This window comes from Chamaea fasciata, unplaced genomic scaffold (assembly GCF_029207755.1).
Source record: "Chamaea fasciata isolate MVZ Bird 193981 ecotype frontalis unplaced genomic scaffold, bChaFas1.0.hap1 SCAF_6, whole genome shotgun sequence".
NCBI classification, from domain to species: domain Eukaryota; kingdom Metazoa; phylum Chordata; class Aves; order Passeriformes; family Sylviidae; genus Chamaea; species Chamaea fasciata.
In genome coordinates this window covers 65,424,392-65,448,009 of record NW_027094091.1, presented here as the reverse complement: position 1 = coordinate 65,448,009, position 23,618 = coordinate 65,424,392, and the positions used below count along the sequence as shown (strand labels likewise).

General features: G+C 42.4%; 1 protein-coding gene across 1 annotated transcript; it reads left to right on the top strand.

Moving 5' to 3' along the window:
- The first annotated feature begins 1,386 nt into the window (after positions 1-1,386).
- Positions 1,387-23,286, top strand: HSPA4L (heat shock protein family A (Hsp70) member 4 like). Its single transcript, XM_066186673.1, has 19 exons — positions 1,387-1,586; positions 4,929-4,986; positions 5,610-5,750; positions 6,649-6,771; positions 8,127-8,226; positions 9,124-9,257; positions 10,012-10,256; positions 10,342-10,418; positions 11,556-11,707; positions 12,191-12,297; positions 12,691-12,824; positions 14,060-14,262; positions 16,269-16,370; positions 16,873-17,010; positions 17,362-17,487; positions 18,113-18,220; positions 19,194-19,313; positions 19,633-19,794; positions 20,241-23,286. Exons 1-19 carry the CDS (start codon positions 1,480-1,482, stop codon positions 20,433-20,435), a joined length of 2,532 nt encoding a protein of 843 aa, XP_066042770.1. The 5' UTR covers positions 1,387-1,479; the 3' UTR covers positions 20,436-23,286.
- The last annotated feature ends 332 nt before the right edge of the window (positions 23,287-23,618 follow it).

Genomic DNA, 23,618 nt, shown 5'->3' with positions numbered 1-23,618 from the left:
GTTTCAAAGAAACTGAAAGTCCACGGGGCACTTTTTGGTGACCATCAGGAATGTTTCCACAAACCAGCTGGCTTGGGCTGCACAACCACACAGGAGCACTCACATTTCATCTCTTTGCCCCCGAGGTTTCTATTCAGTCGGGACTCAGCCTCGAGTGGTGCTGCCATACCTTGAACCACTGTTTTTTTAAAGGGGTGGAAAGGGCAGAGCAGGAATTGGAGTTGGGGGGTCTGCTTCCCTGGCAGCTGTAGATGGGACTGGACCTGGTTTGCCTTTCTGATCCTAATCCCAGCAAGTAAAAACGAGGTAATTGAGGCAGATGGAGTAGTTGTGTTAAAAATAATTCTGTGTACCAGTGGTTTCTGTTGCCTCTGGAGGTTTTAGAGGAAAAGAACATGTTTTCATGAGGAAAAATCTGGTTGTTTAGTAGACCATTGAAACCGTGACAAATGGGAGACATAATCAAGTCTCTTGACAGGAATGTTAAACTAGTTTAGTCGGTTTGTGCTTATTTTTAATCTGTCCACTGGAACAAAAGTGTGCAGTGCAGTGTCACATGCTGTGTCACACAGACGTCACACTGCTGTGTGAAACAGTGCAGAGTGTCATTTTTAGAAGCAAATAAATACTTAGGGAACTTTGTTCCAGCCTAGAGTTTTGTTTTGCCGGGTTTCAATCCCCAAATACCTGAGACCCATAGAACGCGGGGTAAGCAGATATACCTGGGGCTGGAGATAACTTTTTCCCCAGGGGAAGAAAACAGACGAGGCTGTTTCTGGAAATACAGGGGGCCCAACACCTGTGGGCCAGGCACGGCTCTTCCACAGGTTGGCAAGGGACGGAATGAAGGAATAGAGGGCTCCAACTCTGCCTGTCCCTGGCACCAGGAGGCACCAGGGGCCATCCCCACCTCTGTGTCGGACACAGCTGCTGGGCTTGACTGGGATTCCCCCACCGCGCCCACGAGTCCGTGAGCTTCTCCAGGTCCCATCTGCCCCAGGAGCCGGGGGCCGCCCCCTCCTCAGGGCGGCTCCGTGGCGGCTCGCTCCCCGCACGGCCGTGCTAATGGCCCCGCTCGGCCCTAATTGCTCCGGATTGTTATAATCCCATTACCGCGGGCCGCGTGCCTCCGACAGGCCGCATCCCGGCGCTGCCCGGGCCTCTCAGGCGGGCGGGACGGTCCCTGCGCAGCGCTGACGCGGGCGCGGGGCGTCCCTCTGGGCGGCGCCGCTCCCTCCCTCCCTCCCTCCCTCCCTCCCTCCCTCCCTCCCGTTCCAGATCCTTCTGGAAGGGCAGCGCCGCCCGAGCGCTGCCGGAAAGAGCCGAGGCGGCGCCGGGGCCGGGCGGGCTCCCCGCGGGCGGCGCCTGCGCACGGCGGGCCCGCTGCCGGTTGGTGCCGGCGCTCCGCAGTGGGGGAGCGGCGGGCGCGGAGCCGCGGCCGGTCCCAGCCCCAGAGCCAGCGGCGCACCGGGCGCAGCCATGTCCGTGGTGGGCATCGACCTCGGCTTCCTCAACTGCTACATCGGCGTGGCGCGGAGCGGCGGCATCGAGACCATCGCCAACGAGTACAGCGACCGCTGCACGCCGTGAGTACCGGCGCGCCCGGGCCCCGCCCGCCGGGGCTCCCCGCGGGATCCCCCTCACGGCCCGGCCCCGCCGCTGTGCCGGCCCGGCCCGGAGCCGGCCCCTTGCCGGGAACGCGTGTGCTGGGAAGCGCTCGTGTGGCCGGCCGTGCGTCCCGGCGGTGCCGGCGTGTCCTTGAAATGCCGCGCCGTGCTGCCGGAGGAGCCGGGGGCTCGGCGTGTCCTGTCGCCGCAGCGCTGTGCTCTCGGGCAGCCGGAGATCCCCGTGGAGCGCGCGTGTTTCCCCAACTCCGGAACGGCTGCCAGGGCTGGGAGCGTTCCCATTAACAATTACACGAGTGGTGGCGAGACTGGCGAGGAGGAGGAGGAGGAGGAGGTTGATTCAGCAGGGAAGCGGCGCGATGAGTTCCCTTTCCTTAAACCTGTTCCTGCTTGCACCGCGTCTGCTGGCCCTGGAATGCCGAGGTCTGGCGGGGAGCGGGGGGGGCACTGGGCAGCGTCCGTGATGATGGGAGACGCAAGAGTAGGTGGAGATTCTGCTCCTCTGTTTCTATGGGATACGTCTAGGATTTTTAGAGCTCCATCTGTGCATGATTTCGAAGGAGGATTCAGGAATTCGTGCGGTACTCGTAAAAATCGGGGGCTGGCTGGTGCTTGTCGTTTTTACAAAGGGGCTTGTAGCCAACAGAGAAAGCTGTTTCTGCTGTGCGAGACTGTAGTAACTTCAGCACCGCTGCCCTGCTCTCGGAGAAATGGAGGTTTGCTGTCTAAAAAGTTGGTTTTTAAAAGTACAAAGAAGTTGATTGCCGAAAAGCATGCCGTCTGTTTTAATGGGAATATTCTTGAATATCCTTTCTACTGTTTAGAAGAGTATGCTTCTCGTATTAGCTCTCAGGAAGTAATTATCCTTGTGCACTAGATACGCGGTGAGAACTGAAATTCTCTGGCCTTTCAAATGCAAAGTGTCCCATGAAATTGTTGCCCAGAGAATCCCCAGGCAGCTGCAGTTTCCTTCCCCCTTGTGATGAAGAGCATTCACAATTTTTAGCTATTTTTGGAGCGTGTTCCTTGCAGGTAGGCTTACCTGCATTTGATATTTTTCAAATTAATGTGTGATTTAACTGTACTTTCAAGATACTTGCAAAGTGACTATGAAAGAGGTTCAAGTTAGCAATTACATCATCTGGAGTGCACACACACTTAAAAACAGAACGTGTCACACTTCAAGTGACATTTTCATTGACCTTTTCTGTCTGAAGATGTAGGCATACAGAAGACCTTGAGGAACAGCTTTTCTAATGGTATTGTCTTGAGAGAAGTCGAACAAAGGTAGATAGACATGTAACAGGTTTGTTACTGTTATGTAAGTTTATCATAGTAGCCAAATTTTTACTTCAAGTGGGATTTGAGTCGTGTAGCAGATCTAATTCTTCAGTCGTCAAAGCTTCCCTTATTGCACATAGCAACACAGTAAATGAACTTATTTGAATGTCCCTGTGGAGGTGCTCACATCATGCAGGTACTTGAGTTAGCTATTAGTTAATTACATTCTGTAATCCAGTGCTTGGGATTGTCAGTGTTAGTACAGCCATGTATCATCCTGGAGGATTTGGCACAAATACTTTACAATGAAGGGAAAAAGATTCTGCCAACAAGCCATGCATTTCAGTAGAACTTGGATATTTCCTGGCCTTTGGCCCTGGATCTCTTGGAAAGTTAACTGGCACTTGACTTTCCCTGAACTGGGGACTTCAGCAGGTCTGTGTAACACATTCCTAGTGCTTCTGGCACGTTAAACTCCTGGCAAATAGCCCTTTCAGGTGCTCTGCCTCACCGCCGCGGTTTTGTGGGAAAACAGGACCGTTGTTGATAGCCCATAACTTACTTCACACCGGGTGTGATTAATGTGATCACGTACTGTAATTAAGATGATGTAATGAGGAATCTTGGAAACGGCTGAATTCTTTGAAGCCAAGGAGGGCACATTTATATGGGGGTGTTTCTTTTGACATCTCTGCTTCCCAGCAGCAGGAGGGAGAAACCATCCATCCCCCTGTGCTGGACGTGAGTAATTGAAATAACGCCTGGCAGGAGCTGTGCTGGCTCTGAGCTGGAGCTTCGTGCTCTGCATGGGGTGATGTGCAGGTCTGTGAGCTGAGGCACATTCCTGCACTGAAGAGGTGTGATGCAATAGCACTAGTTTTTAAATAATTTGCTTGCCGTGGAAATTGCTCGTTTATCTGACTTGCCCTAATTATCAAAAGGCATAATTGGGAACCGTAGTGCTGCGATGGTAAAAATTGTAAGGGTCGTTTGTGAAAGCTGAAGTACATGTTTGAAAATGTGGGGCAATGCCTCGCGTGTTTGCAGCAGTTAAATCTGGAAAAGGTTTTGGATGTCAGAAAAGAGGTTTCGAGAAAATACTATCAAATTGCAGTGCCCTGAGTGATGGGGAGGCAGCAGGAAGCAGTCTGCTCGAGTGACCTTTGTGCATTCATCAAACGATTCCATTTGAGCTGTATGAAATCTGGGATACTCTCCTACTCCTGAATGGTCGTAGCCAGATCAATTGCCTTTTGGGGAAGAGTTGTATTTCAGGTCTGTGATGTGAAGATGTGGTGTTATAACTTCCAGAATAGAAAAGAACATTTCCAGAGGCAATGCTGGGGGCCAGATGGTGGCTGGGGCCTGAGGCAGCCTGTGCTGATCCAGGGTAGCCAAGAACCTGCAGGGTGCTGTGGATTACAGTAGAGCTTCCCAAGCCCTGGGTGTCTGGGAGCTGTCCCCAGGACTCCCTTTCTGCCTGTTGGCTGCACGTTCCTGGCAGTCCTCAGCTGTGGGAGCACTTAACAGCTCGTTCAGCTCCCCAGCCTTGTGGCTTTTTTTAATTGTTGTCTCAGGATTGTTGCTAAGGGCTCTTAGAGGTGAACGTGGCCCCGTCAGACTCAAGGGTTGTTGAGTCAAGAGAACCAGACCGGTAAAGTTCAGGGTTTTGAATTAAATCTCACAGGCTTCTTAGGTTTTAACTTGTGACCCAGAAGTAAATATCGGTGCCTTTCCTTCATTGTAAGATCTGTAGAACATTCAAGCTCATCAGAATTCCTGAAATGAAATTAGAATGACAACATTTGCAGTTGCTTGCTGTTTCTAAACGAATTTACAAAGAACAAAGTAGCTAGAATTCCACTTCAGGTTCTGGTGCTCCGAGCAGTAATGCTGTTACTTAACACATCCATGTTCTGTTGAACTCTGCTTGAATTTTTGTGGGTATTCTAAAGTACCATGGAAATACTATGATGTTTTCTTTTAAAGCTGTTTCGTTTTTGTTTTTGTTTTTTAATTTAGAGCATGTGTATCTTTAGGATCCAAAACTCGAGCCATTGGGAATGCAGCAAAGAGCCAGGTAAATGGATCAAAAACTTCTCTGACTAGTAAATAAGTTCATCTTGGGGGGGGATTGTCCTGGAGTCGTTTCTTTTGATAGCTTAAATATTGTGTTCACTGGGATTTGTTTGTTTTGGTCCTTTCTTTGGTTAAAAACCTGTCCTGAAAACAACTAGGTTAAAACACTGATGAGAGAGTAGGTGTGGGAAGGCTTTACATCCAGATGGGATCTGAATTAGAAGAGAACTTTAAAAGGAAGGGAAATGTGTTAATTTGCTGAAGGTTCATTTAAGGTTAATGTAGGTAATACCTTCATTAGTTTCTGCAGGCAGCAACTGCAGCAATACAGGATCTTAAATATTTCATGCTGTATTAGAAAGCTCCTCTAAAATAAAAAGTACAGTGAAAATTGATGGCAGCAAGTTAATGGATATTACAGAGAGAAGGACATACGATTTTTTCTAATAGAGGCCATAGATTAAAAAGTAGATGATTCTTCCTCTCTTCTCACACTCTACTTTTCAGTGAATGTGTGGGGCTTGACACAGGTCAGTGTGCGCATTAAACCCAGCATAAAAAATTCCTTTCTGCACAGTCCTCTGTGTCGGAATGTCATGGGTAATGAAAATATCTTTGCCACAGATTGTCACAAACGTAAAAAATGCAGTACATGGCTTCAAAAAACTGCATGGAAGAGCATTTGAAGATCCTTACATACAAGCTGAGAGGGCCAAACTTCCCTATGAACTTCAGAAGATGCCAAATGGCTCTGTAGGAGTAAAGGTGAGTGAGAGCTTTGGGTGGAACCTCTCTGGTGGTAGAGATGAGCACTTTGGGCCCTTGTCACTTCACTTCCTGTGTGGTCACTTACCTTTTCCTCAAGAAAATTAAATACATTCCTGTGTATTTTCTCCAAGGTGTCCATTCAGGTTTCTCATCAGTCATGTCAGTTTTCCATAGTCATGGGAACTTTTCACTTGACCTTTCTAGATTTTAGATTAACCTTCAAATCTCTCTAATTACAGTGTGAGATTATTAGTCCCCATCAGACATGCAGAGACCAAGTGTCAGGAAAACGACATAATGGTCTGAAATTTGAACAGGTTACTTTTAATTTGCTTCCAAACTAAATGGCAGGAGTGCTTGGGATTGCTGGAGAGATGATAGCTTGTTAGGAATTCAGGACACAGAACCTCCCATGAAGGCTGAGGATTCAGCTGCATTTCCCGAGCAGGGCAGGACTGTGGTAATTGCCTGGTTTACACCTTCCCTGCCTCCTGTGCTTGAGTGACTGTTGCAGGAAGCAAATGTTCCTTGAGCCTGCTTCAAAACTTGTATTTTTAGCTTGTATTATAGGACAATGTGATCCTATGTGTATTACGCTCTTTTTTTTTTTTTTTGCTGTTGTTTTTTAAATTCAGAATACACAAGCAGCAGAAATCCTGTATCCTGAATAGTCCCTTGAGATTACTGAGGTGTTAAGCTTCCCACAGAAAAAACCCCAAACTGAACTGTTGAAGATTTGTTGTAGGGAGCACAGCTCAATTGACAGGGAGGTTCTTGTGTCTAGAGCTGGTGTTCAGTGGGTCTCAACGCTCAACATCACGAGTGATGTCCAAGCTGCACATCTCGAGAGCAAAGCTGAGATGATTGATCACAGAATCCCAATTCTCTGTTTCAGGTGAGGTACCTGGATGAAGAGAGACTGTTTGCAGTGGAGCAGATCACAGGAATGCTGCTGGCCAAACTGAAGGAGACTTCAGAAAGTGCTCTGAAGAAGCCAGTGGCTGACTGTGTGATTTCAGTAAGTTGGGGTACATTTATTGCAATCCACAGGCAGCTTTGTGCAAGCTAGGGCCATTTATACCATGGTGCAATGGTAGGAGGTACAGGTAGTGGATAGAAATCATAACCCCAAGAATGGCCCTTCTTTACAGGTTTTCCACATGAGAATACTTCTTGAAGCACGTTTAAGGAGATGAAAAAGTTGTTAGATCAAGAGTGTATTTTCAGAAAGCACAAAGTGCTTAAGCTGATCCAGTCTGTCTGTCTCCAAGGGCTGCAGACAGTATTTCTGATTACTGTGGTGCTTCTTAGAAATGGGAGCTGTCCTAGGTGTAAGCATATCCTCCTTGCTTCCTAAGAACCTTCCTAAATTCATGTTACATTTCTTTCTTGTTACACGGGTGAGCACTGTTGTAGTGCAGCTGAAAATCACCTGAACTTAGAGCTCTGAGGGTCTGCTGAGAATTTCACACACCCAAACTACTTGGCTTTGTTTAAAAAAGTCTTTATTTTGTTGGATGCAAAGTCCTGTGTCTGCTTTTCACGTGTTCTTTGTTTAGTGGCCCTGCTGGGAGGTTTGGGCATGAAGGATTGCAGTTTCCCTTTTCTGTCAGGCAGAGACATGGGAGCTGGAAATCAGCGTACTTCAGCTGTTAGAAATCTGCTTTGATCCTTTTCTGTGCTTCTTTACGGCGTACAGAGACACTGGGAGAATACCTCCCACACACCCAGGGATCCTTGGCAGTTCCCCACAGTGGTAGCCAACAAAACACACAACAAAATGGAGCTCTACGTCTGCTGAAGAGCTGCCAGCTGATTGCAGCCAGATCCTAAATGGGCTCTGATGGTGCTGTGGCTATTTTTGGTGGCACTGAACCTTGCAGCACGCTGTAAGCTGGCACTGTGGTGGCAGTGATATCTGAAAATTGGATACAGGTTCAAGTTTGATTCCAGCATTGCTGCAGTGCTTCTGCCACTGACTTACTGTGGGGCTGTGTGTGAATATTTGTTGGGTTGACTTTGTCCTGCACAAATGTTTCCAGAAACTGGTGATGATTTTAAGATGGAAGACTCATTAAAACAATCTGAGACAGCATTTTCAAGATTTCTTTTTTGTGTGTGTTAAAATCTGCTTTATTTAAAATAACCATGGATGCCACTTCATTTTTGTCATTCTTAGAACTTTTAATTAAAATATGCCCTTAAATGAATTAGCTAGCTGTTTTATTCAGACAGCCTTATTAATTTGAGGTTAGCTTATAACAGTTTCTTGTGGTAATGACATTTATAGGCTAGCCTGATGGGCAAGTCTGACTACCCTAAATTAAAAAATCCATAACCCATAATATCCAATGTCATTATTTTTGGAAACAGGTCCCTAGTTTCTTCACTGATGCTGAAAGGAGGTCTGTAATGGCAGCTGCACAGATTGCAGGATTAAATTGTCTGAAGCTGATGAATGAAACTACAGCAGGTAAAGGGCCAGGTCCTTTTGTATCCTTTGAGGCTGTTGAGGCTGTTGGATGTGAGGGAGGTGCCACCCTGCTCTTACACAATGGGGAGCCTGGGAGAGAACTGTCCAGGCTGGTACTGCCCAATCCAGTTTGGGAACTGGAAACACAGCACTGGGGTGGTGTGTGCAGCACTTGGGAGGCACCATGAGAGCTGGGGTTTGCTCACCTGAGCACAGTCACACCTGGGAATAGCTTTGGAAATAAACTTGGGATCTGTCCTTAAAGCTGTGGCAATCATGTCAGCTATAGCAATGGCACCACTGTTTCTTTGAAGTAATTTATTCCCCTCTTCTGGTTTTGGTGATTTCTAGGGCAGAGGATAGAAATACGTAATACTTCATGGGAACTAAAGTTGGAGCTGCTTAAATCAGTAATTTTTATTTTTCTTGATTCTCTTTGCTGTTAGAAAGTCTCAAAAAGCTTTCCAAATGAGTGCTGGTAGTGAAAGCTTAGATTGATGTAAACTAGTATTCCAAAACATTTTCTTTATTTCTTGGGCATGCTTGAATTTTTCAAAGCTAAGGTAAAAAAAAGTCTGAAAGTAGGGCATTTCAAGGGAGAGGTGTAGGCATGAGTCTTAATCTGTGCAGTTTCACAAACTGCAGTGTTAATTTGGCTGCAAGCAGAATTGAAATGCAGGGTGAGTCTTCATGAGTGCTAAACCTTCACTTGACATCTCTTTCTCTCTTGACAATGAAAAATGTGTTTTCAACGTGTTTCTGACTTTTTAATAAGAGTTATGAAGATGTTTATAAAGGTTAAACATGGGCAGTGTGTGTCTCCTGCTGGTGCTTTTAATGCCTGGTCTGCAGCTGTGTGTGGCTTGCCCTCAGCTTCTATGGGTTGGTGTTTTCCAGTTGCACTGGCCTATGGAATATACAAGCAAGATCTGCCAGCCTTGGAAGAGAAGCCAAGAAATGTGGTCTTTGTAGATATGGGGCATTCTGCATATCAGGTTTCCATCTGTGCTTTTAACAAGGGAAAACTGAAGGTAATCTTTTAAGTCATACATTAAAAGCCTGAAGTATTTAAAACTCAAAATGCTGCTCTGTGGAAAGATTAGTTTTTTAAAAAAACGTCTATAGAAAATATTCTTTTAACGTGGACTACGAAACCTTTCTGTTAGATTTTGGCTATTTCATCAAGTCAGTTTTTGTAAAATGCAGAAGTGAAGCATCCTAAAGTGTGTTTTGGAAAGTGCTTGATAATTAAGGACACTGCACAGTTTCTGTGTCATATCCCTGAAATATTTGCATATTCAGGGAGCCTCCTAAGCATTGTAGTTGTGCAGCTGATTCACTCATGGGAGATTCTTGAAGTGTCTTTGAGTTGCTCCAAGATGTTGGGGGTTTTTTTTGGTGCCATCCATGACAGTTCAAAGTCTAAATAGCTCAGTTGGTTGGAGCCTTGTGAGAAAATCACCAAGGTTTGTGTGTGTTCAGTCCCTGTATGTGCCATTCACTTAAGAGTTGGAGTCGATGATCCTTGTGCGTCCCTTCCAACTCAGAATATGCTATAATTCTGTAAATCCAGTGGGATGTGAAGTCAAGCTGAATAGTGTTTGCTTCCTGGTTTGGAGGCTTTTTTTGTCTGTGACCTGCTGCTGGCTGAATGCTTTTGTGGGCCTGTCTCTAGCAGCCAAATGCCATCTGAAGGCGACGATGGCACGTCTAGCTGCGCTGGGTAAATGACACGAAACAAACCTTGTCTAGTAACTTGTGATCTTGTTCTTTGACTTCTGCCAGGTCTTGGCCACTACCTTTGACCCTTTTGTAGGTGGTAGGAATTTTGATGAGGCTTTGGTAGATTACTTCTCCGAAGAATTTCGGACAAAATACAAACTGAATGTAAAAGAGAATCCCCGAGCCCTGCTGCGATTGTATCAGGAATGTGAGAAGCTCAAGAAGCTGATGAGTGCGAACGCGTCTGACCTTCCCCTCAACATCGAGTGCTTCATGAATGACCTGGATGTCTCCAGTAAGATGAACAGGTACCGGGTGTTGTTCCCACTGAGGGGCAGAGGGTTGTGGTCCCTGAGCAGCCTGGTAACACCAAGCTCTCTCCCTGCCCTGCAGAGCTCAGTTCGAGCAGTTGTGTGCTGCCCTTCTGGCCAGAGTGGAGCCTCCTCTAAGAGCAGCCATGGATCAAGCCAGTAAGTAGAAGTCACTTGAGGTGCTGCTAGTAATCCAGTCATTCCTGATCTTTTTAATGATTATCTTTTCAATGTATTTTTGTATTTATTAGAATTGCAAAGCTAAATACTGAAAAGTTAAATGTAAGTTCCATTCATATGCTTGCCATGAATGCATGATCCCATTCCCGCCTCATTTAGTGCACATGCTACTCTGCAACCTTGGTTATTGACCCTCATTCACCCTGTGTCATGGAAAAGGTTGGCACTCTGGATTTATTAAAAAAAACCACCAAACAACCAAACTAAAATGATGACGGTAAAAGATACTATTCTGCACTGCAACCTTCTGGCCAGCCTGTTCCATGTGATACTTACATGTCCTCACTGACGTGGAAATTTGGCAGTATATTCTTAAAATGAATTACCTAAAGCATGTGCCAATAACAAAGTAATTTTTTTTTTTTTTTGCCTAATGTACTGTAAAGGAGAGAATTAGACCTCAACAGGAAAGGTCTTACCCCCAGTTCCAGCACTTACCACTAAAAGAAAAGGAAGAATTCTGCTGATCTTGTGACTTGGCTAGATAGCAAATACAGGAATTAAAAACCTGCGTAACTGCTGAGCAGAGCTGTTCAAGGATTGACAGTTGTTTGAGATGACTTCATACACATAACCTGATTCCAAAATTAAAAAGTTAACATTCAAGCACAATGTGCTATTTATTAGTTACATTGGCTTAAGGGGTTTTCTTTTCTCTTTTGGCAAGCAAAATTAAGCCAGACATACATAAAATGAGATCTATTTGGGTTTCATTTTGTTGGTTGCGTTTGGGAGAGGTATTGTCCAGTAGTGCCAAAGATCCAATTTCACCCTTCTGTGTTCATGCACAGCAGAAAGTGGATGCACATGGACAACACACTTTAAAGAACAGCTGTTCTCATTGATGCTTGGCTTCTGCATTTCCCAGGTTTATGCAACTAGAAAACTTTGTAGCCTACAGGAGGGACAAAGAGTTTTAAAGATCTTGTCAGCCATGGAATATATTCAGTGCTTGTCACAGTGTCTAGATAATAAGAGAACTTTTTACTTTTTGTTTCTAAAGATAGCTTTCTGGTATCTTGATGATAACTTAAGGGCATGCACTCTCTTTTCTAGAGCTTCAGCGTGAAGATATCTACAGTATAGAAATAGTAGGTGGGGCTACTAGAATTCCAGCAGTGAAGGAACAGATCTCTAACTTTTTCTGTAAAGAGATAAGCACCACGCTAAATGCTGATGAAGCTGTTGCAAGAGGCTGTGCCTTGCAGGTATAGTTCCTGAAATAAAACTTTGGAATTGCTTCTTTAACATAATGTACTAATGAAATACAGCTAACCACAAGCAGAAGGTCCTGCAGCTGAAACAAGCTGCAGTCTTACTTGTTCTTTCACTAATTGGTGACAGTGACCATGTCAGAAATGATTGTGTTACATTCATTAATTTCCTGCTGTGTCGCGGTTGTTAAAAAGACCTGTTAAATTTGAGGACCCAAATTCTGCTGTTCCACTTCTGTGTCATCACTTGGAACCTTTGCTGGGTGTCTTTATTAAAAATCACTGAGGAAACAACGTCTATGACTTTAGTTAAGTCTTTCAGTTTAATTAAGTCTAGGAAGTTTCTGTTAAAAAGAAAATTGTCTGTGATAAGCAGGACCTCCATGTGGCCTATATGATAAGTATTAATTCTTGCACTTGCTATTTATTTGACTACGTGGAAATAATAAATTTTTGGTCTTTTTTTTTTTTTCGTAGTGTGCAATTCTTTCTCCAGCTTTTAAAGTGCGTGAGTTTTCCATCACAGATGTTGTTCCTTACTCTATAACATTGAGATGGAAATCATCTTATGAAGAAGGAACAGGGTAAGTTGTACAGTGCCTACAAAACAGTGTGTGTTTGGATATAAAAATGTTGAGCTGTGGAAAAAAACAGGCTTCAGGCTTTGAAGCTGTCGTACACCTGAGATTTTAATTTTCTTTTTTAGCGTTTTACCTCTTGGGTTCCAGTTACTGCTTAACAGTTAGAAATACGATGAATTAAATGTTGCCTAACTTTTAATAAGTGTGACATAAAGTGCAGAGTCTAGCTTTTGAGACAGAAAGGCCTTCAACCTCCAACTCTTACTAAAAACTGACTTAAACTAAATCACTCTGTTGCTTGGTTAGCAAGGCTGCTGATTGTTAACATACCTTGACTTTGATTGTCCATGAGGTTATGCTCAGAGATTTAATGTTGTCTAACATTTATTGCTTTAGGGAGTGTGAAGTCTTCAGTAAGAACCATGCTGCTCCATTCTCAAAAGTTATTACTTTCCACAAGAAAGAGCCTTTTGACTTGGAAGCTTATTATACCCATCCACATGAAGTGCCTTATCCTGATACCAGAATAGGTAAGGACATGGGAATAAAACCCCCATCCCTAACTCCTGTTGATAGAGGAAAAAGTGGTTCTCCTTTCTTGTAAGATACATTACTTCCATATTTTCTAGCTTACAGAAAGGCTTAGGTTCTTTAGAAAGGCTCAGCACAGGCTTCTTGATTTAAATATGGTGTGCAAACCATATTGACATCTCTGTTTGACATAGCTGAAAAAAATTCTGCATTCTTCCTTCCATCTGTCTGCATTCTTTACAGTTTCTGAAAGCTTCAAAAGAAGTAGGCACAAAAAGTTTAGTGCTCTATTGTCTGGTTCTTTCAGTCTCTATAAAATTGATAAGGATCTTACGTACCTGCCAGCCTGGATTTTTCAAAGAAATTAAATAAAAGGAGCTGTTGCCTGTCTGGACAGATAACTTATCTCATGCTATCTGTCATGTCTCTTTCTGTTAATCTGAGAACATAAAATATAGGTGTTTCCTCAATTTAAGCATCAGTAGTAAGAGTCTAAAGAATTAGATTACATAAATAGGTTTCTTGTTAGCTAATGCTGCCTTACTTGCAGTTATTAGTACACTCCTTGGGGTCTGTAATTCATTATTTTATTCACCGATCCGTGAATCAGGTCCAGACTTGCTGCAATCTGTTTGGCTATCTATGCAAGAAGCCCGTGGTCTTGAGGATGAAACATTTTCCTTCACATATGCATATCATCTACACTTAAATTTTCAGCAAGTTGCAAAATAAAGTATCAACCCCACTGCTTTCAGAAACCTTGCTAAGCACTCTTCATTCTCCAACAAGTGTAGTGCAGCCCTGTTAACCAAATTCAAACAGAATCTTTTATCTCTGTTAACATTTTATTTTCAGTGTGAAGTTTGAGTTACGTGGACAAAAGCAACCATTTGAGATGAATCAGAGTAGTTTCTCTAGTGTGCTGGTTACAGAAGGCAACAGAGAAGTAGAACACCTAGTAAAGTACTGTCTTGTTTTTTTATGAAATACAGATAAAGCAAAAGCATCTTATTATTTTTCAGTGAACTGATAATAACTGGGGAGCCAGCTTTTAGTTTATCTGCCTGCAGCTTGCACTGTAGGATTTGTCAACTAAGTAGAAAGTTTCCAAATAGTTGCAGATATGTGAAGTTACTGTTTAAATTAACACCCTTAAAGGAACATGTTTGGGGTTTTTTTTCCTCTCCCTCTGCATTTTGGGACAGCAATTAAAGCCCCCTCTGTTGTTCCCAAGGGCGTTTCACTATTCAGAACGTTGGTCCCCAGCACGACGGTGACAACTCCAAGGTGAAGGTGAAGGTGCGCGTCAACATCCACGGGCTGTTCAGCGTGGCCAGCGCCTCCATCATCGAGAAGCAGAGCATTGAGGGGGATCACAACGACACCCCCATGGACACAGAGTCAGCAAGTAAGAGCCAAGGCAGAGATGAGGAGCTGGTATGTAAAGCTTGTGAACATCTACACAGTCATTCTGACAACAGAGCCCATAATTGCGGGGTAAATCACTGTGTTCCGCTTCTCACAGTTACTGCTTCTCCGCCCTTACATTATTTCTTTGGTTATTTAACATGTTTCTTCATGTTCATCGCTTAACTGCTGGGGAAGTGTGGCACTAACAACAAAGAATGGAAAAGTGAATTCTAAAAAAATGAAGTCATTCTTTCATTGTTCTTTATCATGTCTCTGCTATTCTTAGCATTATCTAGTGTCGCTAACAAAAGGCAGCATATTTAATGAGATCTGTTGACAAATTAATTCTCAAGGCTTTTCCTCACAAACTATGTTTTCAATGAGAAAAATATCTGGTATTTCTTTATACGTGGAAAACTGCACTGCCTCCTGAAAGTAGCTCCCTGTGAGGTGCAGCTGTGCCCCTTTGCAGTGCAGAGTTGAGGACTGGGTGTCAGTGAACACTTTGGAGCTGGAAACAGCGACACCAGCAGCCTTTCTCCTAAGATTTGGCCTTAGCTTCTCCCACTTCAGTTGGATATTCTACAGGAACTAGAGCAAATGGTTACACAACTAGCCTTACATAATTGGTATAAGCAACTTCTTAAATACTATGCTGCTTTCCAGGAATGTGGGCATATTTGAAACGCTGAGCATGGTGCAGTTCCTTGTGGGCAAGTGCTCCATATGTGATGTTCATAATCAAGTGAGCAAAGGTTGGAAGTGCCAGTGCTGGCATTTAGTGTAAGAGGCATTTGGAGCTTACTGGGAGTGTGCTGAGTTCAATGGGAGAGCAGCTGCTTCCATGCTTAGGCTTTCCATTTGTAGCACTTCATTCATCTAACACATCTTCTGTTTTACAATGGTGCTTGTCAGCAATTACCTTTCAGTATTGAGGATGATCCCCTCGACTCTGAGGAGGAGGTTTGTGGTGTCTATGTGTCCTGTTTTCCCCTCTCTAGCCATTTCCTGTAGGCAGAGCAGTTCCTTCCAGTTGTTGGCTTTTCTGTGTGAACAGTAAGAACAGCAGGATTTCGATACTACTCTTTTCCTACTCTGAGATGACAAAACTTTAAACTTGGTAGAAGTGGCCTTCCTGTTTTCCACTTTAAACTGCAACATAGGCACCTGTACTAGAGTTTGAAATCCTTAAACAATTGTTTTTATTACTTTGCAGAACTACTGGTAAATTATTCTACATGCATATGTAGTTTGTGAATCCAGAAATGTTAATTCCTTGTGATGGAGGCAATCTTGGGCCTTTCAGACCTTAGTTACAGCTTGTTAGTTATTAACGCTCTGGATCTCTGAGTATTAAAATCATCCTGAAAACTTCAGGCTTACCCATTACTATGGCATTAAAAGTGTTTTTCAGTGATGACATGGATCTTTCAGATTTTTGAATTCAGAATAAGGCATAAGTAATAAACTTACTGAAAAATGTAAGTGAGGCTCTCTTTATTTTGGGTGGCAAGGAGGGAAGATAATTGTGTGCTCCCAAGAGGCTACTACTGCAGAAACTAATTTTTATTGGTTCCACTGCCTTGTGAGGCAGATGCAGGTAATAACTGCAGTGATTAAATTTCTTCTGCTTTGGGTTGCAAACTTTAAAGTTTAGGTCAAAAATTATAGGAGGTCAAAGTTCTGGCTGTTCCATAGAGAATCCATTGTTTTTTCCTGTGTTGGTGGTGTGTTTCTAGAATGTTCTTTGATTTCATTTTATATGTATTTGTTTCTAATTTAAAGTGAGTATTGATAAGGCTTAATGTAATTATGTAATGGGGACAGACAGCAACATCAAGCAGAGTAGAATTCTCATTTAATTTGAAAGACGGAAATACAAATACTACACCAAAATGCCTGTTTAACCATGGTGAAGCATACATTTTTAAGATTGATTCTGAAGTTCGTACGTTGTCTGTGATTTACTGTAATTGATATCATTCCTAAATCTTACAGAAAACCTTTGCATTCAGTTATGTAACTCTCTGCAGGATAAAATGCAGGTTGATCAAGAGGAAGGTGTGCAGAAAAGTCAAGCTGAACAACAGAACCAAGCAGATGAGGATACTGAAAATGCTGGAACTGAAACAAAGGTTTGTATTCAGTACTGATAAGACATTTTTTGCCCAGTATTCTTAACTGATTTTTCTAGTTGGAAATCATAGGGCTGTGTTTAGAGGATAGCTATATTGAGACGGTTAAGTATGGAATCCTACCATAGCACTTCAATTTTTAACGTAGCATGATTAAGACTTTGAAGTACGTTTCTGTGGTTTACCCTGGTTTTATAATGAAGATGGAATTTCGGGAGATTAGGAAACATTGTGAAGAATAATATGCAGTGTTTTAAGCTTTTGAACAAGTTTTCTTAACAGTTCTTTAAAGAAATTAAATTTCACCTGTTTGTTTCCAAACTAAGGTAATAGTGATTTTGTATATAGAGGAACAATGAGGTGCTTAATTTACATAAGAATCTGTATAAGAATATTAATTTGTAGCTGTCTTAATTAGTTTCATTTGTGTCTCTTTTTTGAGCATAAATGTAGTAATAATTAGATTTCTGGAAGTTTCTTAGTAGTGTCACTCTTTTCATAGGCTGCACCTGGAGAAAAGCAAGATCATCCCTCACAGCCAAAGGCTAAAACAAAAGTGAAGAGTATTGACCTTCCTATACAGGCCAGCCTCTATAGGCAGCTGGGACAAGATCTGATCAATTCCTATATAGAAAATGAGGTAAGCAGCATAAAGAGGTGACCACTCAAATTAATGTCTCTGTAAATAAGTGTCTAAAAAATCTTTGCAATTACCGACTTAGCTGCCTTAGAATTCTTTAGGAAGTTGCCCTTAATTGTAATGGGTTTTGTTGTGGTTTGGGTTTTGGGTGAAATGACTCCGCTTCTCTGGACTTACGTTAGCCCATTGTGGTTGTGCTTGTGGTGATGACTTACACAGAGGTGAACATTTTTATCAGTAATAATGAGTTATCAGGCCTCTGCCAGGTCCTCTGGTACAGTTTCAGGAGTAGTCACTAAGCTTAGCACTGCAAAGTGCTTTCAGTTTTAAGTGTGCCTTTCTCCACCCTAGGGGAAGATGATGATGCAAGACAAGCTTGAGAAAGAACGAAATGATGCTAAGAATGCTGTTGAAGAATATGTGTATGAATTCAGAGACAAGCTGTGTGGAGTCTTTGAGAAATTTATCACTGAAGAGGTAAAACTTGCTTGTATGTTTCAGCTGTTGGAAAAGGTTCCTTTGTATTTGTAGATTCTGGGGGTGTGTTTTGTGGAGGCTGCAGGGGTCTCTTGGACTGGTTTTGGAATAGGATATGGCTTGACTTCCAGGAGTGAACGTCCAGTTAACACTTACACCTGACATTTGACTTGCAGAGTTCTTTGTTGCCTGAGAAGCTCCTCAGTGGCAAGGAAGGATCAGGGATGCAGGCAGAAAGCAAAAGCTCTATGGTCAGCATAGGAAAGTAGGACACATCACCACGAGCTTCTGAATGGCATGAGTGGTAGGAATAAAAAAGGAAATGAACAGATAATACTGAACATTCTTCAGAGGTGCATGGACTGTGTTAAATAGCCTCAGGACTGATTTTATAACTCTGATAAACTTGACCTGCAAATCACATGAGTAGGGCTGTCCTGCCTCTCTCATCACTGTAAAATCTTGGCTTTGAAGTCTCTTAATTACTGTTTTCCTTCATGATAACTTTGAATATTTGAAGCTGATGAAGCAGTCCTTTTTTGAGTAGGGTGGGTTTGTGCCGGGGACAGGAATCTCATTTGATGTGTTCCTTTGTGACTTGGAGTGTCCATAACTTGCTTTGTAGGATTCAAACAAGCTGACCTTGATGTTGGAGGACACAGAAAACTGGCTTTATGAAGATGGAGAGGACCAGCCAAAACAAGTATACATGGATAAGCTTCAGGAATTAAAGGTAAGGTTTTAAGTTGTTTTCTAAAAAACTCACTCGTGTATGTTTGGGGTGTTCAGGCTGTGTATGTTCAGTTATTAAATGAACATAATATGTAGAACTAGATGTACAGTTTAATGTGAGTTGTGTTCCTAATTTGAAAATGGCTGAAATGAAGCAGACTGTCACTAATGACAGTGGGTGTAATCGCTGTGGGAATTTTTTGTCAGACTTCTTACAGTCTGAAAGAGGCTTTTGAGTAGTTTGACTGCACTCCTGGGTAATGAGAATTACATTCCAGAATATATATTCTGTTTTTCCTGTTCTCAGTGGTTTCCTATAGATGTATAGTAAGACCAATTTTTTGGTCTAATATCCAACAATAAAGGCTCTGGCATGCTTTAACAGTGGCTTTCATTGTATCTTTTGATTATTGATGACAAATACCCCCTAAATGCTTCAGATTTTAATGATCTCATGGTGAAAATAGGAGTTCTGATGAATAACTACCTACTTTGTAGTAAGTTGAAGTATGTATCTAGCCCTTGGGTTCCAGCTGTTTACTCTCCAGTCGCATTTCCTCAGGGGGAGGAATAACTAATGGAAACTGCTGTTAGATCCAGGCAACTGCCTGGATACCAGTATTCAAGAGAAGGAAAAAGCAAACTGGATAAAATTACAAGTTTTCAGATTAACTACTTGAAAATGAAAGCATCTGTTGAAGTCTAACTGGTTTCAGTTCCAAATGCATTGTTCCAAATGTTCTCTTTGCAGAGAACAGCAAAATACCAACCCTAGAAAGGACAGTCAGTATTCCTGTGTTTAAACTTTTGCATTTTTTTTTGTTGTTGGACTAAAGCAATATGCAAAGACTTGGCATTTTAAATGGGTGAGAAAAGGAGTTAAAGGCAGCCTTCCTTCCCATGCTTCATTGTATTCTTAGGGCAGACTAAAGGAAATACATATTTTGTAAAGATCTTTGTGCTTATTATCCCAGAAATTTGGACAGCCTATCCAGGAAAGATGCATGGAACATGAAGAGAGACCAAAAGTTCTAAATGAACTGGGAAAGAAGATTCAGCTCCTTATGAAAGCAGTAGAAGCATACAAAAATAAGGTAAAGTCAAATGATTGAGCTATTCAATGAGTATAGGTGTTTTTTGTTAAACAAATCCTGTAAAATTACCTCTTACACTGCTTTAGAAGAGCCGTTGTGCTTCTGCTCCTGAGAACTTTAAATCTGTTCTGCATTGTTAGCAGAAAGAGCTTCTTCATGAGAACATAAAGATTTATGTGTTTTTATAGTGGCTGATACCACTTGTAGTGGATCTCTGCATTTACAGGTGTCACTGGTGTTTCTGTAACTTCTAAGATGAACTTAATTGAGTGAGCAGCATTTTTTAATTGGTGATACAAATACCTGTCTCTCTCCTTAGGATGAAAAATATGACCACCTAGATCCTGCTGAGATGGAGAAAGTTGAAAAATACATTAATGAGGCTATGAATTGGTTGAACAGCAAAATGAATGCCCAGAACAAGCTCAGTCTAACTCAGGATCCAGTTGTCAAAGTGGCAGAAATAATAGCAAAATCTAAGGTAAAACAAAAATTATTGTACTTGTTGCATTCTAATCAGCTTTTCCGGAACCAGATTTTAGCCCAGGTCTGAGCTAGAATCTCTACATCTCCAGAACTTTTAAAGCTATTAAAAGATCTATACAGAGGGAGCAGCAGTTATAACACTCTTCAGTACTGGCTCTTGATTTACAGTAGTACCTCCGCACAAGCCTTTTTAAAGTACCCTGAGTGACAGCACCAGGTTTCTACAGAATGGATTGTCTTACAGGTTTGTAACAAATCAGAAGCTCCTCGGGTAGTGGAAGGCTTTTTTTGAAGTTTCTAGACTTGATAGAATGGAGAAGTGTGGTCCTTGACAATGAAATTCCAGGCTATTACGGACCAGAACCAATGTAGAGACATTCTAGTTGAGTGCAGTTGCTGTGCCACCCAATGACCTTGCTGTCTCCCTTGTGTCACACCCAGGAGCTGGATGGGTTCTGTAATCCCATCCTATCCAAGCCCAAGCCGAAGGTAGAAGCTCCCAGTGATGGGCAGTCCAAAGCCAACGGGGAGCACAACGGGCCCGTGAATGGACAGAGCGCCGCGGAAACAAAACCCGAACCAGCCAAGGACAACCCTCAGCAGACCAAACCCCCCGGAGAAATGGAAGTGGACTAAACCTTGCATTTCTTTTACTTCATTAAAATAGTGCAAGTAACCACAGGGTCCATTCTTTTTGTCTGGTACACACCTCAGATGTTCAGTTATTCTTAGCCAAACTTCTGTCATTTGTTGCTGAGTAGTTTTGAAAGTGTTTTATATTAAGTACACCTCTGATGTTCATTTCCACTGATGCTGCTTATGTGGAGCTTTAGCCAAATGTAGATTGTATAAGTCAGTTGAAGCTTTCCCAATATATTTTATATCAAACATACAGAATTGATATATAAATGGCAACAATCTACCTTATTTAAAGCTTTTATTGTGGATAAACCTCAGCTCCTTTATTCAGGAAAGGATACTGTATTGCACTACTGATGCTCAAGAGTAGATCTAATCGCATCTTTATTTTGGAAAACTATTGGAATTGAAGTGGCAAAACCTGTCACTTGAAGCACTGACCTTTTCTAGTTATTGTATTGTTATAATTTAAATATTAAAATAGAGGTTAGTTGGCATACCAGTCCATCTTGTTGATGTACCATGAGAACTGTATGGTCTTTTTCATAGGAACTGAATAATACGAGCTTAGGCGTTTTTTTTGGGTTCCCATACCACTACCAGTCTCCATTACAAACTGCTCCAGCATGGTGGCTCTGCTGTGTGCAGGGATTCCTGGTCTCTGCACATTGCTGTACATACCCTGCTGTGCTTAGGACAGGGTGATGCTGGGGAGAACAGGATCAAAGGGGAGAACATTCAAGGCCTGCTGCGTAGCTTTCCCTTGAAAATGTCTTATTGCACATTCAACTATTTCCACTTATCTTGTTTTGAAATCAGTTTACATCCTGATTGTGTCTCATCCTGGGGAGGAGAAACAACAGAAACAGTGCTGTGCAAACTGGGTTATCACCACCTTGATTTTGAGGTTGCTTAAATGCTGTTTGGTGCAAACTTGAAAGAAATGCTGAGAGCTTATTTAAGCCATGATGCTCAGCATGTAAATTTTTTGGTCAAGGACCAAAACAAAAGAGCTTAAAAACTGGATATTATTACCCCAAAGATGGAATCTACTTGATGAACTTGCATAGCTTACCACTTAGCTGTGGTCATTTAGCTCTCTATTGAAAGTGTCTACAATGTATTACACAGTAGAATCACTGTTTTCTTCCATACGTCTTAAACGTTGTCAAGGTCCAATGTATGTCCCAAATATATTCCAAATGCTTCTGTCAGTCACTGAGGTACTGCAGCACTTGCTAAAGCCAATCACTGTTGACTTCAAACCACTCTCCTGTTATCAGAGTGGGAATGGGCTGCTCTAACTAGGAGAAGTGGTTTCTTTACTCAGCATCAGAAACTAAAATAAGTTGCAGTGTAATGCTTCAGTGACTTGAACTCTGTCCCATAAACAAATGCAGATGTTAACCAGGCACTGCTGCAGCAGTTCTCCCATAGGAGGTGTTGCTGTTGTAACAAGTGAAGAATCACAATCCTGTTTCTGGGTTTGGCAGCTGTTCTACCTTCAGCTGTGCCCTTCATCTTCTACCACTGTTCATGCTGCAAAAAGTAGTTCATGACTCCTGGGAGAGGTGAATTCAACTCTCCCATATCTTCACAGAAAAAAGAAGCATCACTTATGGCTGTACATAAATCTGCCAGACTAGTTCAAGTGCTGGAATTGTATCTTCATGACTGACAGCAAGTGACTGAGGTGCATGTACTTTGCTCTCATTCCTGTTCTCTTACTCAGCTGTAAGGTGACATGTTTAATGCCCTTGAACAAAAACTGAGTGACCCTGAGGAGAACTCTTCTGCAGCTCCTCTGCAACCTCAGTCTTGAGTTCTGCCACGGTAGTCACACCTCTGGCACTGAGGGGGTGACTGTACTGCACCATCAGCTGTCCTCTCAGTCAGGCTGAGCTGCCTTTAACACCATTTATATCCTAATGGCTTTTACCACAGCAGTGTCAGGAGTAGCATTCTCAAGTACTGGCTTCCTAAAATCCAGCTGCACAATAATTTGTCTAGGTAGACTTCTTGGTACCTGTGGCAGAAGAGCACAAAACTGCAAAAATCTCCAGTGTCAGCTCTCCAGTAGCTAAAAGGTCACGTGCAAGAACAGAGTGTCCTCTGCACATGGCCATCAGATGCTTTATACTACATCACAGATGTTCAAGGCAATGCTTAGGATAAAGGCTAGAATAATTCTGCACGCTTCAAAGCAGATATGGTTCAGACAAACAGTTGTAGTCAAGTTTTCTTGCTAGAATAGGGGTTTTTTTGCTGTGCATCTGGTCTGTCTCTAGATCCCTGCTGAAGAGGAATGCTGCCCACAGAAGCTGGCTCTGAGGTCCATGTCAGGACTCCACAGTGAGGTTCACATTAATACATGACTTGCTCATATGTAATCTGTTTCCTGTTACAAAAAGGAGAGTTTACCAGGACAGATTTAAGTACTTACACACTATGCACAGCTTGAGGTTTGGTGTGTCAGACCCAACAAGCAAGTTCCCTCTGCCTACCCTGACAGCACCAGAGTTGAGTGTCTTTGCAACATAAAGTTTTGTTAGGGAACCAGCAGTGGTCTGCTGCTCTGCATTTTATATATTATAACAGCAGATACTTGTTGATAATGTCTTACTTGAAACTTTTCTGCTGAGGGCAAGATATATTTCTAATATTTGAAAGTATTAGAATATTTTGTTGGCCCTCTGTCCCACAAAAAGAAAAAAAGGAAACAACACTATCTTTGTAAAGGCCATAGAGTTTGTTTAAAAAACTAAAGTTTTGTAAATCAGGTTCTAAAGTTTCATGTAAAGATCAAAGATCTAGTTGCAAACCAGCATAAATACATTGTTTCATTTCACCAGTAAGAGCTTCCTTCTTTCCTTTAAAGAGGACTCGTTGTCTTCTGTCTGGAGCATTCATGGACTTGCTCAAGAAAGGACTTCAAAATTAATTTAGTTTTCTTTACTAAACTAAGTTTAGTTTAGAACTGATTCATGAGTTCCTTTCCACTTTTTTTTTATTACGGTACTTCAGACTCCAAGGAGTTGCTTTGAATTTAACATGAACTTTGAATGTAACATAAATAGATTTGTAACGCTTAAGTTGGGGTTTTATGCTCTTCTTTCTTGAAGCTGCTGCTTCATGACAAAACACCCCTTGATTCTGAATGAAGGTTTTGATTTTGTATGT

Excerpts from the sequence above, each read along its gene's own strand:
- HSPA4L (XM_066186673.1), top strand. The coding sequence starts at position 1,480 with ATGTCCGTGGTGGGCATCGACCTCGGCTTCCTCAACTGCTACATCGGC. Across the intron at positions 10,257-10,341 it reads GTCTCCAGTAAGATGAACAG|AGCTCAGTTCGAGCAGTTGT; the intron begins GTACCGGGTGTT and ends CCTGCCCTGCAG. Across the intron at positions 10,419-11,555 it reads AGCAGCCATGGATCAAGCCA|AGCTTCAGCGTGAAGATATC; the intron begins GTAAGTAGAAGT and ends TCTCTTTTCTAG.